We start from the raw sequence: 16,108 nt of genomic DNA on the forward strand, positions 1-16,108 counted from the left end.
CCTGTAAGACTGGCCTCTTACAAAAATTAATGCTTCTGATCAACTACCATTCAATCACTATATCACCTTTATAGCATGTTAAACAAACAGTGGTAATTAATTTCATTAACTAGTTATTTTTTTTCTCTAAATTGAGTGAATGATACCTGAATTTTAAAATCACTGACTTATTGCATGTATTTAATCCCAAGTTGCAATGATTCACACTCAGGTGCAGTTCAGTTAATATTAACTGAAGATTCCTATGTTTCATTCTGAAAATGAAATGTATAGGTATTATGGGCCAACATCCTTATGTTACCATTTTTAAACTTCCTTGGCTTGATAACCTTCAATAGTAATAATCACCTACACTATTATTATTGCTGAAATCGTACAGTGTGCCTGGCACTGTGCTAAATGCTTGTGTAGTGCTTTATTTAAGCTTATGATAACAACTCAATAAGCATTATTATCTCCATTTTACCGATGAGGAATCTGAGGCTAAGAGAAGGTTAGCTGGCCAATGTCATGTTGCTAATAACTGCTATAACCAGGAATCAAGCCAAGACTTCCTAAACTCTACTCTTCACTGTTCTAACACCGTTGGACAGATCTGGATTTAAATCCCACCTTCATCATCATCTTTGTGACCGTGGGCAAGTTATGACACCTGTCTAAGCCTGTTTCTCATCTGGTGTGTTAAATAACACATTAGAAGTAAAACACTCAGATGAGTGTCAGCTCCATGGCAGTCACCCAATAAATGTTAGTTGGGCAATTCCACTTACACCCAAAGTTTTCTAATAATTCACTGTATTCTATGGGACAACTTCTGTGGCAACTGCTTAACTCTAACAACCATTTACTCTTTTTTTTTCATTTCAGTTTTTGTCATACAGATGCACGTGCACGCGCGCGCACACACACACACACACACACACACACACACACACACACAAATAACCCCACAGAGCTCTATTTGATCTACTTACCAAATAACTATCTGGTATTTTATAGTCGAATATATATCAAGATTTTTATTAAAACTCTTAGCATACGTATTTTTGAGTTTCCAGACTTTAAACGGTATTCTCTTCCTCATACACACGCATACTCACAAACCCACACACACATTGTGCTACCCTTACACAAAAATTATATTCCAATTGTTAAAAAACAAAATTCAACCAAGTAAATTTGAGGATCTAATTGGCTTTACTAAACAATTCATGAATCGGGCAGCATCCCATCCAGCAAGCAGAGGAGAGCTCTACTGAGCTCAACAAAAGAAAAGTTTCCAGAGGCAGAGAAAGGGCATTAAAAAAATAGGAAAAAGGAATTCATTAGCAAAGAATGTATTTTGAAGACTCTTCTAAAAGAGGGTCTAACAATAAATTTTTAGTATCGACCAGGAAATTCCACGTTGACTGGATAAAAAATATTACTTGGAACATGCACAAGTTTTGGTTAGTGAGTGCAAATGCTTGGGAATTCTTGAAAATTGGGGAAAAACACTAAGTATAGGTTGGAAAGAGTTATTATACCTTTTGCTTTTCTCATAAATCTACAAAGGAGTGGAGAGCCAAAACCTCATATGTTTCATCACATACCTTCAAGCCAAGCATTGCTCCTGAATCTCGAGGTACGCTTCCATCTTTTAGACGCTTATTTAACAAAATACGACCAATTAAACGATCTCCATCTTTAGATGGCTGCCACGTCACAGGGTGCTGACATATTGCATCAACAAACAAAGAAATTAATGTTCTTTTTCGATAAAGGACCCCTTGTTGTACAATCTCTCTGAACTCCTGATTATCAAAGTGTTATGATTACACAAACCAGTTTGTATTCAAAACATTGATCAAAAGCACATACTACATTATGCTTGTAAGGTCAAGATTTTTCAAAATCCAATTATTTCAAATTCTAACAGAGCCCTCACACATTACTGCAGTTATATCGTTCTATAAAATCTGAGAAATGTTGAAAACACATGCAAACTATCCACGCGCTGAAGATTAATTACAAATGGACAAGACAAAAAAGATGGATTGAAATTCTATGTAGCTAAACTCATTTAGAAATGATATTTTAATCTTCAAACGCTTTCGGAAGACTCTGAAAGACTTAATTACAGTTAAAGTTAAAAGCTAAAGTTATATTAAAACATGAAATTTGAACCTATGATGAGGGCTTCCTTGAAACAGGTTTCTAGGTTAAAACTGTAACGATACACAAGCCCCCGTAACTTTTCAGTTGAATATGCATGAGAGAAAACAGGCCAGATTCAAAGGTGAGGCTAGTTTATAGTGCTCAGTTTTTGTAGGTTCATTGATTCTTTCAGGTCTTTGATCCATTTAGTAAATTAACTTTGTTGGCTACCTCAGTGGTATCCACTGTGAAGCAGCTTGAAAATGTTAGGAGTTTATCTCTTTGTCAGGGAAGAACCAAACCCTTTACGAATCATGACACCATCCACTATGAATTATATGTCAAATAACAAAGTGAATGATTTGTGTAATCACAGTTTCACAGTTATCTAAAAGTAACATGCACATCTTCATGCAGAATTTGCAGGCAAAAGACAAGTTCCAATCAATCACATCTATATGGTAAAAAGATTTCAAAAGTCTCACTACACTAAAAGCAAAAATAATAAATACCAAAGCAGATGGCAATGGTTCTAGTACTAATTAATACTACATTAAAATGCTATGACAATAAAACAAAAGAGCAAAATGACAGTGAAAGGGAAAAAAGAAAAACAACTTTTTCTGTGCAAACAGACCCAATTATCTCCCTTTTGCCTGGGATTGAAACTATTAATAATTTAATTTTCATCCCAAGGAAAACATATGCAAGCAATCAAATAAGCCAATCCAAAAATTCTTCATATTTGTGGTTTATAAAAACATCACAAAGTTCTCTCATGCGACCGTAGACAAAGCATTCCTTCGATCCTAATTTTTTATTTCATTTACTTATTTTTTGGTATGCCGTCAAACAACAAAAACAGCAAAACAAGTGAGAAGTATTTTGGTTTGTTTGTTTGTTTTGGTTTTGTTTTTCTTTTCTGCACCTTAAGAAATGCTACATTGACCCTTGAAATGCCCTGTCCTTTTATTATGTTCTGTTTGAATGAGTGACAGAGAGCAAACGAAGACCAAATGAGCAGGTTAAAAGGCAGGCTCCACAATCTCAGTACCTTATCACTATGGCTATGCTCCTCGTTAAGGGTTGTGCTACTACAGGTATCTACCCCAGAGTCCTTAATCTGAGGCTCAGACCATTCCAAATCCTCTTCCAAAGAGTGGCCACCAAAGTACATCATTTTCTTTTGTCTCTCAGACCTGGTGTTAGAGTCCGACAAAACTGCCTGCTCACTAGTTTTTCTTTTTCCCTTTTGACTGTCCCCTACAGGTGCGGGATAAAAAGAAAAAAAAAAAAAAGATACAAAAAAGAAAACATGCAAAGGTGTAAATCAAAAAGGAAAAGTGAAATGAAAAACGAAAATTAAATAGTAAGGCTCCACATGTCTCACCAAAGACATTGGGGATGCCTCACTGCTATGCCAAGACGTATGGTCCAACCAGTTGTAATCCATGTCTCCTGTGAGAGTCAGACAGACAAAGAGTGCAGTAAAGGAGACAGCGAAAGAAAGGACAGACAAAGACATTATAAACATTGTTAACTGTGTGATCCTCTCTGGTTTCAAGAACTTTGTCTGCAGCACTCACTATATATACCAAAAGAAAGCTAAGATTCCAAATGAGTAAAATTTATAGAATGCAGAATATAAAGTTTATGTACTCTAGATGGATCCTACAGGGCCAAAGTTCTGCAAGAAGAGAAAAGGCTAATAATAATAAACAGGAATAGAAATGAAAAAAATTATATATTCCAAAAAAGAAAAAAACTATCCACTGTGTCTGTTACTCAGGCTATTTTTTTTTTCCATGCTGGCCTATAGACATGAGCAAAGATTAAGGAACATTTTAAAAATTAGACAGTGGTTTGCCAATAACCACTACAACAAAAAGCCAAGTAATTAAATGTTGTTCTGGAATGTAGTATGATATTCTTTATAATGTTGAAACCTCCTAAAAAACTTTGGGTGGCTTAAAAAAAGAAGAATTGGTTACACAAAAGATTAGTTTTGTAAGAAAATGACAAAACAGAGTCACTCAATTTCTATTAGGAAAAATAAAATAAATCTTTACTTAAATATCATGAATAATTTAAAATTACTTTGAAATAACTTTTCAACTTTTTTGCAGAAATTGCACTCATAAAAAGTAAATTTTCTTCTAAAATAATTTTGTCACACAACTTATGTAACTGGCAACTAAGAAAGGTTTTCCATTTCCCAAATGTAGGTGCTTCTCATTTGCCTTACATTTGAAAAAAAAAAAGGTATTTTTAGTCTATATGTGCACATATATCTTTTTAAGCCCTAGATGTACTTTCTCTTACTTAAAAATATTTACTAAACACCTTCCATTTGCTATGTATTGTGCTAAGCTCTAGCATAAGGAGTAAAACAATGAGACATAGAACAGAGTGGAGATAAACACAATAAATAAATCATGAGTGTCATACAGGAGAGTATAATACGTGCAAAGGACAAAACTCTCAACACACCATGAAAGAGTATAATAGGATCTAATTTAGATTTTGGGCTCAGCAAACACCTCGGAAGAAGGGATGTTTAAAACGAGAAATGAAATATGTGGCCTCAAGGACAAGTAGGGGGACAGGCAGATGGAAAGTGGAAGAAAGAGCATGCTAGGAAGAAACAACTTGGAACTCCAGTGTGTCTGAACCAAAAAGATGCTAAGTGAGGTGAGGCAGCACAAACCAGCTTAGAGAGGGCTTTTCATGCTTATTACAGATTATGACTGCCATTCACTGAAGGATTTTGAGCAAGATGGTGACATGAACTGATTTACATTTTAAAAAGATAAATGTAAGTACTAACTCCAGATTGGGTTGAAAGACACCAAGAGTTAATAGGCATTTGCAATATTCCATTGGGCAGGTAATTACGGCTTAAACAAAGGTGATGGCAATGGATAAGGTAGGGGAAGAGGGAACTGAGAGATGTTTCGGATTTAGATATAAGAGTATTCAGAAAGACTGAAGAGAGGCACCTGGCTGGCTTAGTCAGTGGAGCATGACACTTTGGATGTTGGGGGCATGAGTTGGAGCCCCATGTTGGGTGTAGAGATTACGTAAAAAAAAAAAATTAAGAAACACTAATGAGTCAAGGATAACTCCCAGGTTTCTGGCAATAATAACTGAATGGAAGGAAAGACTACGAAATGGAAAAAACTGGAGAAAAAGCATTTTTTATTAGAAAGGGGTAGGAAGGAATTACTCTATTTCACAGAATCTAAAATGTCATTGACTATAGAATTCATAGATATTAAAATGGTAAAAATATACATCTTGGAATTTATTATGATAATTGATTTTGGATATATTATTCAAAATACCCATAAATCATTCAAGTGAGCATATAAAAATTCAATTTGTTAAGTTGTAACAGAGAAGGGTCTGAGCTGCAGACATAAATTATGTACATAATTAGTACATGATTACTAGTACACAGATTGGAGTAAGTAGATCATTTAGGAACAGAATGGAAAGTAAGGTATAAAGAGGATCCCGACTGAATTCTAACATTTAGAGTTTGATTTGAGAGAAAGAGAAGCTGAGAAAGAGCATGCAAGAAAGAAAAGGAGGGAGGGACATGAAGTTCTGCAAACCAAATAGGAGACAGTTTCCTCAGCAGGAGGAGAAAGCAACTATGGTGAATGGTTTCTATACAGTCGATAAGGAACGGAAAAGTGTGCATTTGATTTGGCGACATGAAGATCGGGAAGGATGTTAGAGAAAGCACTTTGGGTAGAATGATGAAAATTAAAATCTGGTGAAGTAACTAAAGAATCAAAGGGAGACGAGGCAGTAGAAAAATTGTGTAGACGAATAGTTCCCAGAGTGAAATCCTCTAAACAGCATTATCAACATCATCTAGGAACTTGTTAACAAATGCAAATTCTTGGGCACCAATCAAGACTTAATTAATCAGGAATTCTGTAGATAAGGCGTAGGAATCTGTTTCTTAATAACCCACCAGGTGATGATGATCTCAATAATGTATGAGAACCACTGGAGATAATTTTCTTAAGAAGTTTATTTGTGAAGGATGATAAAATTGTGCTATCTAATATACACAAAATTCACTTCGTAGGGGAAAAATGCTCTTTAATCTATGAAATAGAGAAGGCCTTCCCAATCTTTCCCATGGCACAAATCAACAATTATAATTTTATGGCTACCCAAAGAGCTGAAAGTATTTCTTTTCCAGAAAACCCTTTCAAAATACAATACTGCTTGACACAAAGCACTGATAGATCTCCAAACTGGGTTAAATAAAGTGTGGAAACCATAAATGAAAATTCTTGTCTGGTTTATGTGAAGGTGTGAGAACCCAGCTCACAATGTCTCTTTCTCTCAAGGCCTGCAACCCGCCAAAAAACACAAATGAAGTTCTTTCCTTAGTAAATAAAGTATACAAGCTGCTTAACCATTTGAAACCGAAGCAAAAATATTTGATTGGCAAAAAAAAAAAAAAAAAAGAAAAGAAAAAAGTGTCATATGATAGGCTCAGTAAACATTTGTTGAAGGAGTAAAAATTAGTACTATTTAAGAATTAAATACAGTAATCAAGGAGTGCCTGGGTGGCTCAGGCGCTTAAGCGTTGGACTTTGGCTCAGGTCATGCTCTCACAGTTCGTTGGTTCGAGCCCCATGTTGGGCTCTGTGCTGACAGCTCAGAGCCTGGAGCCTGCTTCAGATTCTCTGTCTCCCTCTCTCTCTGCTCCTCCCCTGCTTGCTCACTCTCTCTCAAAAATATACATTAAAAAAATTAAATAAATAAACAAGCAGTAATCAATGTAAATCATATATGAAATAGTCCTAAACTACTAGGACTATTAGTATTTAGATAATAATATTTATCAATTAATATTCTTATTTTGTATAGCTTCAAAGAACAGAATTAAGATAATAAAATATTCTTCCCTCGGTAACAGTACAAAAATATATTGCTGGGCTTTCCAGTTCTAGAACAAGAAACAGAAGACACAAGAAAGTACCTAATGGAATTTTAGAACTGAAAAAGAACTGAAATTTAAAAAGCAAATGGATAAGCTCAAGTACAGAATACAGAAAACAGAGGAACAATTCAATTAACTTGAAAATAGAATCACAGAAATCACCCAGTTTGAAAACACATAAAATAGGCTAAAAAAATAAAATAAGAAAGTAAAATAGAAAAAAATAAAATAGAAAAAAAATATAATAGAAAAAATAAACAAAAAACAAACAAAATAAAATAAGCAAGGTTTTAGAGGCTTGAGGGATTATAACAAAAGATCTATGATTCATGTCATTGTAGTCTCAGAAGAAGAAAAAGAAGCTAAAATGGAAAAAGTATTTGAAGAAATAGAGACTGAAAAATTCCCATATTTGTAAAATGTGTAAGCTAAGCCTGATTCAAAAAAACTACATAAATCCCCAAACAAGAAATACACAAAGAAATCTGTACCAAGACTTACCAGAATCAAACTAAAAACTAAAGACAAATGGTCTTGCAAGGAGCAAGAGAAAAACAACACCTTACTTAAAGAGGGAAAACAATTTGAATGACAGTAGATTTCTGATCAGAAACCTTGGAGGCCAGAAGAAAATGGAACAATATTTTTAATTGTTGAAATACAAGAATGTCAACTCTGAATTCTAAATATGGTAAATTATGTCTCAGAAATGAATGAGAAATAAAGACATTCTCAGACAAAAGAAAACTAAGAGGATTTGTTACCAGCAGACTTAAAAGATGACTAAAGAAAGTTCTGGAAACAAAAATAAACAAAAAAAGAAGAAGAAGAAGGAACCTGAAATACTGAGAAGGAATAAAGAATATAATAAGCAAAAATATGGGTAAATACAATAGACTTCCCTTTTCCTCTTGAACTTTCTAAATTATATTTGGTGTTTGAAGCAAAAGGGTACATTGTTTGATGTGCTTTTGACATATATGGAAGAAATATGTAAGAAAATTACATTAGAAACAGGGAAAGGGAAAGGAACTTAAAGTATGTAAGGTTTCTACACACCACTCCAGTAAAATGTAAACACCAGTAGGATGTGATAAGTTGTGCATATATATTAGAACAGCCACACACACACACACACACACACACACATCTTTGCAAAGAAATACACTCAAAAAGCATTACAGATGAATCAAAATGCAATTCTTAAAAAAATGTTCAAATAATCCATTGGAAGGCAAGAAAAAACAGAAACAAAAATCAGAGGGAACAAAATACAAAAAAGAAAATGGCAAACAACAAAAGAAATGCAGACCAATACCCCTTATGAACAGAGAAACACTTAACAAAATATTAGCAAATACAATTCAGCAATATATAATAACTATTATGCACTCTGACCAAATGGGGTTTATTGCTGGAAGGCAAGCCTGGTTGAATATTGAAAATCAATGCAACCTGTTAGATTCACAAATTAATAGAGAAAAATCACATTGATGCAGAAAAAACATGATTAAAAAAAAAAAAAAACCTCTCGAAAAACAAGGAATAGATAGAGGAGAACTTGCTCAAATAAATAAAGGACATTGACCAAAGGAAAAAAAAAAAAAAAACTATTGCTAAGATCGTACTTAATGGTAAAAGGCTGAACTCTTTATATGAAGAGAAATTTCACCAAAAAGGATACCTTTATTTGTAGTAAGGATAAATATGTAGCCAAAAAGTAGAAACAACCAAAATATCTTTCAATAGGCAAATGACCAAATTGTGGCAAATCCATACCATTGAATATTAGTCAGTAATAAAAAGGAAAAAACTATTGATACATACAACATAGATGGACCTCAAGGGCAATATGCAGAATGGGGGGAAAAAAAAGGTCACAAAATGTTACATACCATATGATTTCATTCACACAATATTCTTTGAATGATAAAATTATAGAGATGAAAAATAAATCAGTGCTTTCTAGGGGTTAGGGATGAGCAGGGGGAGGAAGAAAATGTTACTATAAAGGGGTAGCATAACAAAGACCTTTGTTACAGTACAGTAGTTCTGTATCTTTATAATAGCAGGGGTTTATAAATCCATATATGTGATGTCATAAAACTATATAAACTATATAAGTTGATGTCAATTTCTTGGTTTTGATATTGTACTATACTTATACAAGATGTAATCATTGAAAGAAACTGGGTGAAGGGCACATGGGGTTTCTGTGTGCTACCTTTGCAACTTTTTATAATTCAAAGAAAAGGCTGTAGTACCATTTGTCAGCATAATGTAGAGAAGGTCATTGCTTCAGCTGGAAGTTCCACAAAAAGCGCACTAAACTCTATGTAACTCTGACATTCAATGATTCTATTAGAGCCAGTTAAACACATTTAAATATGAAACCTGATTTAAAAAAGTAATCAAAGACTTACATTTCAGGCTAAGATTTTCTCCTTCACTTACCTGTACTGTAAAATACAAACTAATCCAATACTGTGTGTGTTTATGTGTATGTGTGTGTTGTGCGTTGAATACTCAGAGAAAACAGTTCAGATATTCCATTTATTACATGTTTTCTAAGTCCTTAAGTGAATAAAAGAGTTTATTAACTATTTATGTCATTGTTTTCATTACTTTAGATTAACAGAGGTTTTGCAATTAAATCATATATTATATAAAAATATTCTGCAACATCCTTATTTTTAACTTTAACCACACTTTAAGGAAACAGCATGTTGCGACAGAAAGAGTTTTATAGCTAGAGCCATGAAACCTATGTTAAAGTATTGGTTTCACTCCTTATTAAATTTATGACTTGGGCAAGTCAAGTAATACATTAGGCCTCATTTCCTCATCTGTATAAAAAGAGATTAACTGTGATATATCACAGATTGTTGAGAGGTTTAAATATGATAATGGTCATGAAAGTTCTTTGCAAATTGTAGAGTTACCACAATTTGATGGTATTATCATTTTCATCATTATTAACATGAAATAATCAACTTCCATTCTAAAATAGACAGGGAATATTCATCTATAATCTTTTATTTTTCCTCTCATTTCTTTTCCTAATTTTCTACCCTTCTCTTTAACTTGTCAAGCTATATATGTTGGCATTTCCCAACACGGAACACGGATTCTGCAAAATATTAATAGGTTGAGTGATATAAAGATCCTCTAGTCAAATAAATATGGAAAACTCTGGATTAAATGCAATTAAATAAGATTTCTTGAGTGAAGGATTTTTCAGATAGCAATGACAATATGCTTTTTTACAAGGATTATATAACATATAATTTCCACAAACTTAATTGGAACACTAACCTTTCTCATGGAACAAGTGTTTGAGGAACTGTATTTTGAGACACAATGCTGAAACCTGCCTGAAGGGTTATTTTTCTTCATAAGTAGGCATTAAAACTGATAATAAGGCATAAGTGTATTCCCCCCTAAGGACAATGTTCAGTATTAAAGGAGACTCAAAACCCAAGAGAAAGAAAGAAAGAAAGAAAGAAAGAAAGAAAGAAAGAAAGAAAGAAAGAAAGAAAGGAAGGAAGGAAGGAAGGAAGGAAGGAAGGAAGGAAGGAAGGAAGGAAGAAAGAAAAAAGTTATATAGAGAGAATATTCTCTAAGGCAACGGTTTCCCAATTATGCACCATGGACTTGCTTCAGAAACAACTGTTGGGGTGGAAAACTGATTCTAAGGTGGTGCCCCATAATCCCCCCACCTTGTGGTGTTCATGCCTTTGCTCCTAATCAAGATGGTGAGATGGCAAGGTGATGGAATGTCACTCCCATGATATCATTAGCAAGACTGCACCACTAGTCAGTTTGCTCTAGACATTATCTTTGCTAGCTTAATGAAGTCAGCAGCCATGATGAGAAGCCTGTGTGGCAAGGAACAGCAGGCTGTCTTCAGGAACTGTGGGTACCATCTAGAACTTTGGGTAGCATCCAGTCACAAGAAAATGAATTCTGCTGACAACCTCATTGAACTTGGAATCAGATTCTTCCTCAGTCAAGCCTCCAGATAAGACCACAGCCCGGCCAACACCCTTATTATAGCTTTGAGACTCTAAACAGAGAGCACAGCTAAGCCATGCTGAGACTCCTGAATAACAGAAATTGTGAGGTGGTAAATGTGTGTTGTTTTAAGCTGCTAAGTTTATGGTAATTTGTTCCTAATATATTGCCAGCTTCAAAAGCAGCAGGTTTTAAAGACAGGGACCAAAACATAAAAGTCAGTAGATCTAAAAGGCCAGATAGATTCTTTAGACCAAGTCTCAACTTCCAAAGCAAAACCAATGCTGCCCAAAATACATCAGCATTTTAAATAGGAAGACAAAACATTATTCATAATTAGCTTGTTTTTTTTTTAAATCTTGCTCCTTTGGGGTTATGGATACATTATTATTAAGAAGATAATATTGATTAAATGGTTGTACATATTATATATATGAGAATTTATTTTAATTATTACACAGTGTGAAATTGTTATAGATTCTGTGGGTACAAATAGGACCTCAAGAAACTCATTCTAGAAAGACACACAGGTAAAACATATAACACAGCATAACATAGGGTAACATACCTTAATATACACCCATTGTATTCTATTTCATTACATCTAAGTTACTTTCAATTATAATATATACCACTATTTATAACTAAAAAAATGTTACAATTACACAATGATATGCATTTAATGGAAGAATTATCTCTCTTCCTAAGATGCTACAGTGTGGAAAAATTTGCTTCTTAGAATCAAAACTGTGGCATTTCATGAAAAAAATTGTTGATTATTCAGAAAAAGGAGAGATTAATACTTAGGAAATGCTTATAGGTGACATTTAAACTATACCTTGAAATACACAGTAAACTTTTACATACTGGAGGCTTTTACTTTCTTAAAGGAAAATAACATAATCCTAGCAAAGAAAGGGAAATATATCGAACTACTGCTGCCAATATGAATATAATATATTTGGGAAATGATAAGTAGTAGAATATTAGCAAATAATCTTTCCCTCAACCTGTAATTGGATATTATTTCCTGATCCGCATCAGCGGTTCTCAACCACTATGTTATAACACAGTTGTAAATTGTCACAAGTAATGCAACAGATAAAATAATATAGTTTACAAATTATTTAACTTTCTTTAACAAAAGTAAATTTCAGTTGAGAATTAATTCAAATTTGCATCTGTGCTAATGTCAATCACAATTCCTTTAATGAGAAAGAAAGGAGAGGAGTAAAGCTATGCAAGAAATTAGCAATTAGTCATATCACTAGGAAAAGAATATGACCGGAATATGAATTATGTTTCCTACTGGAAACAAGGTTTGGGAATTGCTGATCTTTATTATCAACTCACATAACTGATTTCATCAGATGTGAGGTAACATTGATTGCTTTATGTATTACTAAGAGAGAAAACTAAAATGCTGGGTTTAAAAGGACAGCATGGTTTCCTCCTAACATTCTCTTTGGACATGTGCTTTGGGAACTGTGAAACCATATATAAGAAATACATTTCCTTAGCCTTTGCTACAGAGACCACATGAGGAGAGAAATACCTGAGAAGGCTCAGAGGTTCCAGCTCCCCACTCCCAAACCCCACCCATGGGTTAGGTCCAGACTAGGGATAAGTGGTCCCTGTTAAGTCCTGTTGAAATTCTAGATCCACAGATTCCACGAGCTAATTAAATGGTTGTTTTATGCCACTAAATTTTGGTGCTATTTGTAGTTACTGGAATATACACTCTACCTGATTCTTAACCCTCACAATAACCATTTAAACTAGATAACAGTGTTATATTTTGCAGGTGAGAAAAGTACAATTGAGAGGTTCAAAGAATTTGCCCAAGATCACATTATTAGGCTATAATTGAGCCAGGATTAAAAATCCATGTAGTCTGTCTCCAAAATTGACATTCTTAAACCCTGTGCTAAAAATAAATTCTATGGAATTATTATCTTACAGACTTGATCCTATTCAGTAACTCAAAGGTCACATAATCTAAATCAGCCTCTAATTATATGTGATATTAAAAATAACTCTTGATTAAGTAATTACTTTGCAACAGATTTTAAGCAATTTTAAGGAGCTACCTAAAAGTGGTTAAAAATAGAATTAATGCCAGTAAGCAGGAATAAAAATTATTTAAAAATCCATTATATGAGTTTTAGTAAGTATCCCTCCTATCATTTGGGATATATTAATTTAATCCGAGCTGAGGTAACCTGAATCTCTTATAATCAGGAAAGTAGATTCATAAGAATGTGATTTCATAAATGTATGTGAAATCTACTTATATTTATTGTTTTCATGTTGTTTTTATAGTTTTAATTTCAGTTTTGTTTACTTAATAGCTCTTTCATTTGTTTCATTTAATATCATGTATATACCCCGAGCTTTATAACCAAAGCAAAATATTTTTTTAAGCTAAGATATAACTGACATAAATCATACAATGGTGGCACAAAAAGAAATCATAAAAACATCGTTTCATTCATTCACTGATTCATTGTTCCATATAGTCACCCATTTATTCAAAAAATATTTGGGGGCGCCTGGGTGGCTCAGTCGGTTAAACGTCCGACTTCGGCTCAGGTCACGATCTCGCGGTCGTAAGTTCGAGCCCCGCGTCGGGCTCTGGGCTGATGGCTCAGAGCCTGGAGCCTGCTTCCGATTCTGTGTCTCCCTCTCTCTCTGCCTCTCCCCCGTTCATGCTCTGTCTCTCTCTGTCTCAAAAATAAATAAAACGTTAAAAAAAAAATTAAAAAAAAATATATTTGTTGAATGCTTACCAGGTTCTGGGTCTCAGGCTAATTTCTGGGATACAACAAGAAAGGACATAGACAAGATCTCTACCTTCAAAGAGGTTACATACAGTCTAACAAGAAAAACAAACAACAACAACAAAACAATTAAACTCATTCTCTATAGTATCCTAATTTAAATAAATTTCTAACACACTGAGACCTACAAACCATAGATGACACCAACTTTTTTTTAACTTTTTTTTAATGTTTATTTATTTTTGACGGGGAGAGAGAGAGAGAGCGCGAGTGAGCGCGCATGAGCGGGGGAGGGGCAGAGAGAGAGGAGACAGAATCTGAAGCAGGCTCCAGGCTCTGAGCTGTCAGCACAGAGCCCAACGCGGGGCTCGAACTGACAGACCACGAGATCATGACCTGAGCTGAAGTCGGACGCTCAACCAATAGCCACCCAGGCGCCCCGACACCAACTGTTTTTTTAACTTTTCCTTACCTCTCCTAAGTCCCCCACACTTCTCTCCCACTACCCACCCCCATACAAAGTTTAAATCCTATTTGCACACACTTGCAAATACTATTAATTCCTTTGCCCTATCTCCTTTCTGGTACTCACTTTGCAAAACCAAAACACTAGTTCAGTTTAGTTTGCTATTTACTCCATAAGGTAGTCTAAATGTTTATGTCCCCCCCAATCCCCACCCCCAAATTCATATGTTGATATCCTAACCCCCAAGATAATGGTCTTAGGAGGTGGGGCCTTTTGAAGGTGATTGGGTCATGAGGGTGGAGGCACCAAGACTGAGATTGGTGCCCTTACAAAGAGACCCCAGAGAAATATCTTGCCCCCTTCTGCCCAGTAAGGATGACACAAGAAGTATGCAAACTGGAAGAGGTTGTACCTAATCATACTGGTACCCTGATCTCAGACTTCCAGCCTCTAGAATTGTGAGAAATAAAATTCTATGGCTTATAAGCTATCCAAACTGTGGTATTTTCTTATAGTAGCCCAAATGGACTAAGACATCCATCCATGTTTTGACCCAGGTAGCTGAATACATCTAGGAAAAAGCCACAAAAACACACAAACTAGTCTCCATGAAAATTTATAACCACTAATTCTAGGTTAGTTTGTATGTCTTCCAGGCGATTATACTACATTTCCTTAGTTTATTCTCTTTTCCACACTCCTAGATAAGAATTCCACATTTTCTCTATCCAGAGTAGCCATCTCCCCCAATTCTGCTTGACAAACAATGGTCCTGCTACCTTTTCCACTTCCAGAAAAAATAATAAAATGAGACATTGCACACTTGAAGAACCAATCACATTTTCAACCTACAGACACCTGTTTTCATATAGCCTGCCCTTCCTTCTAGTGATTATGAACAAATTATCCTTGCTCTTTTAACAAGGCATCCTACCTACTAGTGAAATAAATCACATCTTTCATTACCTAAGGATAAGGCTGTAACAATTGTCCTTTCTCTGTCTTTTATTATCAAATTTTTCCTCTCTACATGATCACCCCCATCAGAATCATCTTCACTCCAATCTTTAAAAAAAAAAAAAAAATCCCTCACTTTCCAGCTACCATTCTTTCTTATTGTGTTGTTCCTGCATACAGCAAAACTCCCTCAAAGAGCTGTCTATTTTCACTATTTCCAACTCTTTCCTTCCCATTTTTTTTTTTTTTTCTTGAGCCCACTTCAGACTTCTAATCCCATCACTCCTCTAAAAGTGCTCCTGTCAAGGTCACCAACACCAGCAACCTGTTCCAGCAAAGCTCAACCTAGTGGTTAATGATCAACCCTAGACTCCTAAACAGCAACTGATACTATCAACACTTCTTGGAATGCTTTCTTCAGTTGGATTTTGGGACATCACTTTCCTCCTGGTTTTCCTTCTACTTCCCTGGCCACTTATTCTCAATTTCCTTTGCTGATTTTTCCTCATTCTCTTCTAATTGTGGGAGTATTCCAGGAGTTAATCCTGAGAACTCTTCTTTTTCCTAGAAATATACTCCGTCAGTAGTCTCTTTCAGTTGCGTGGTTTTAAATATTATACATATATTTGAGACAGGGAAACTAAAGGGACTCCATGAAAAATTGCTTTTTCCTGCTGCTTTTCCTGCTTCTATTTTTGCTAGGACCTACCCCCCCTCCCCCCACCTTACCCAGGCATTATAGAACAGATAATATATGTCCTCCTTGTAAAGGTCAAGGAGTTAATG

General features: G+C 34.8%; 1 protein-coding gene across 49 annotated transcripts in view; it reads right to left on the reverse strand.

The window, feature by feature from the left end:
• The window catches only part of RIMS2 (regulating synaptic membrane exocytosis 2), a 614,335-nt gene that overhangs the window by 298,455 nt on the left and 299,772 nt on the right, over positions 1 to 16,108 (reverse strand). For 26 of the 49 annotated variants that reach the window (XM_086695424.1, XM_086695433.1, XM_086695420.1 and 23 more), the window contains 2 exons: positions 3,191 to 3,399; positions 1,593 to 1,712 (listed from right to left, as the gene is read on the reverse strand). In XM_086695424.1, coding sequence (XP_086551550.1) covers positions 1,593 to 1,712; positions 3,191 to 3,399 — 329 coding nt within the window. Of the gene's footprint in view, positions 1 to 1,592; positions 1,713 to 3,190; positions 3,400 to 3,526; positions 3,595 to 16,108 lie in introns of all 49 variants that reach the window. The other 23 variants (XM_086695440.1, XM_086695438.1, XM_086695436.1 and 20 more) reach the window with 1 other exon arrangement.

Source organism: Puma concolor, chromosome F2 (assembly GCF_028749965.1).
Source record: "Puma concolor isolate L17-30 chromosome F2, mPumCon1.1.hap2, whole genome shotgun sequence".
In the NCBI taxonomy this organism is placed as follows: domain Eukaryota; kingdom Metazoa; phylum Chordata; class Mammalia; order Carnivora; family Felidae; genus Puma; species Puma concolor.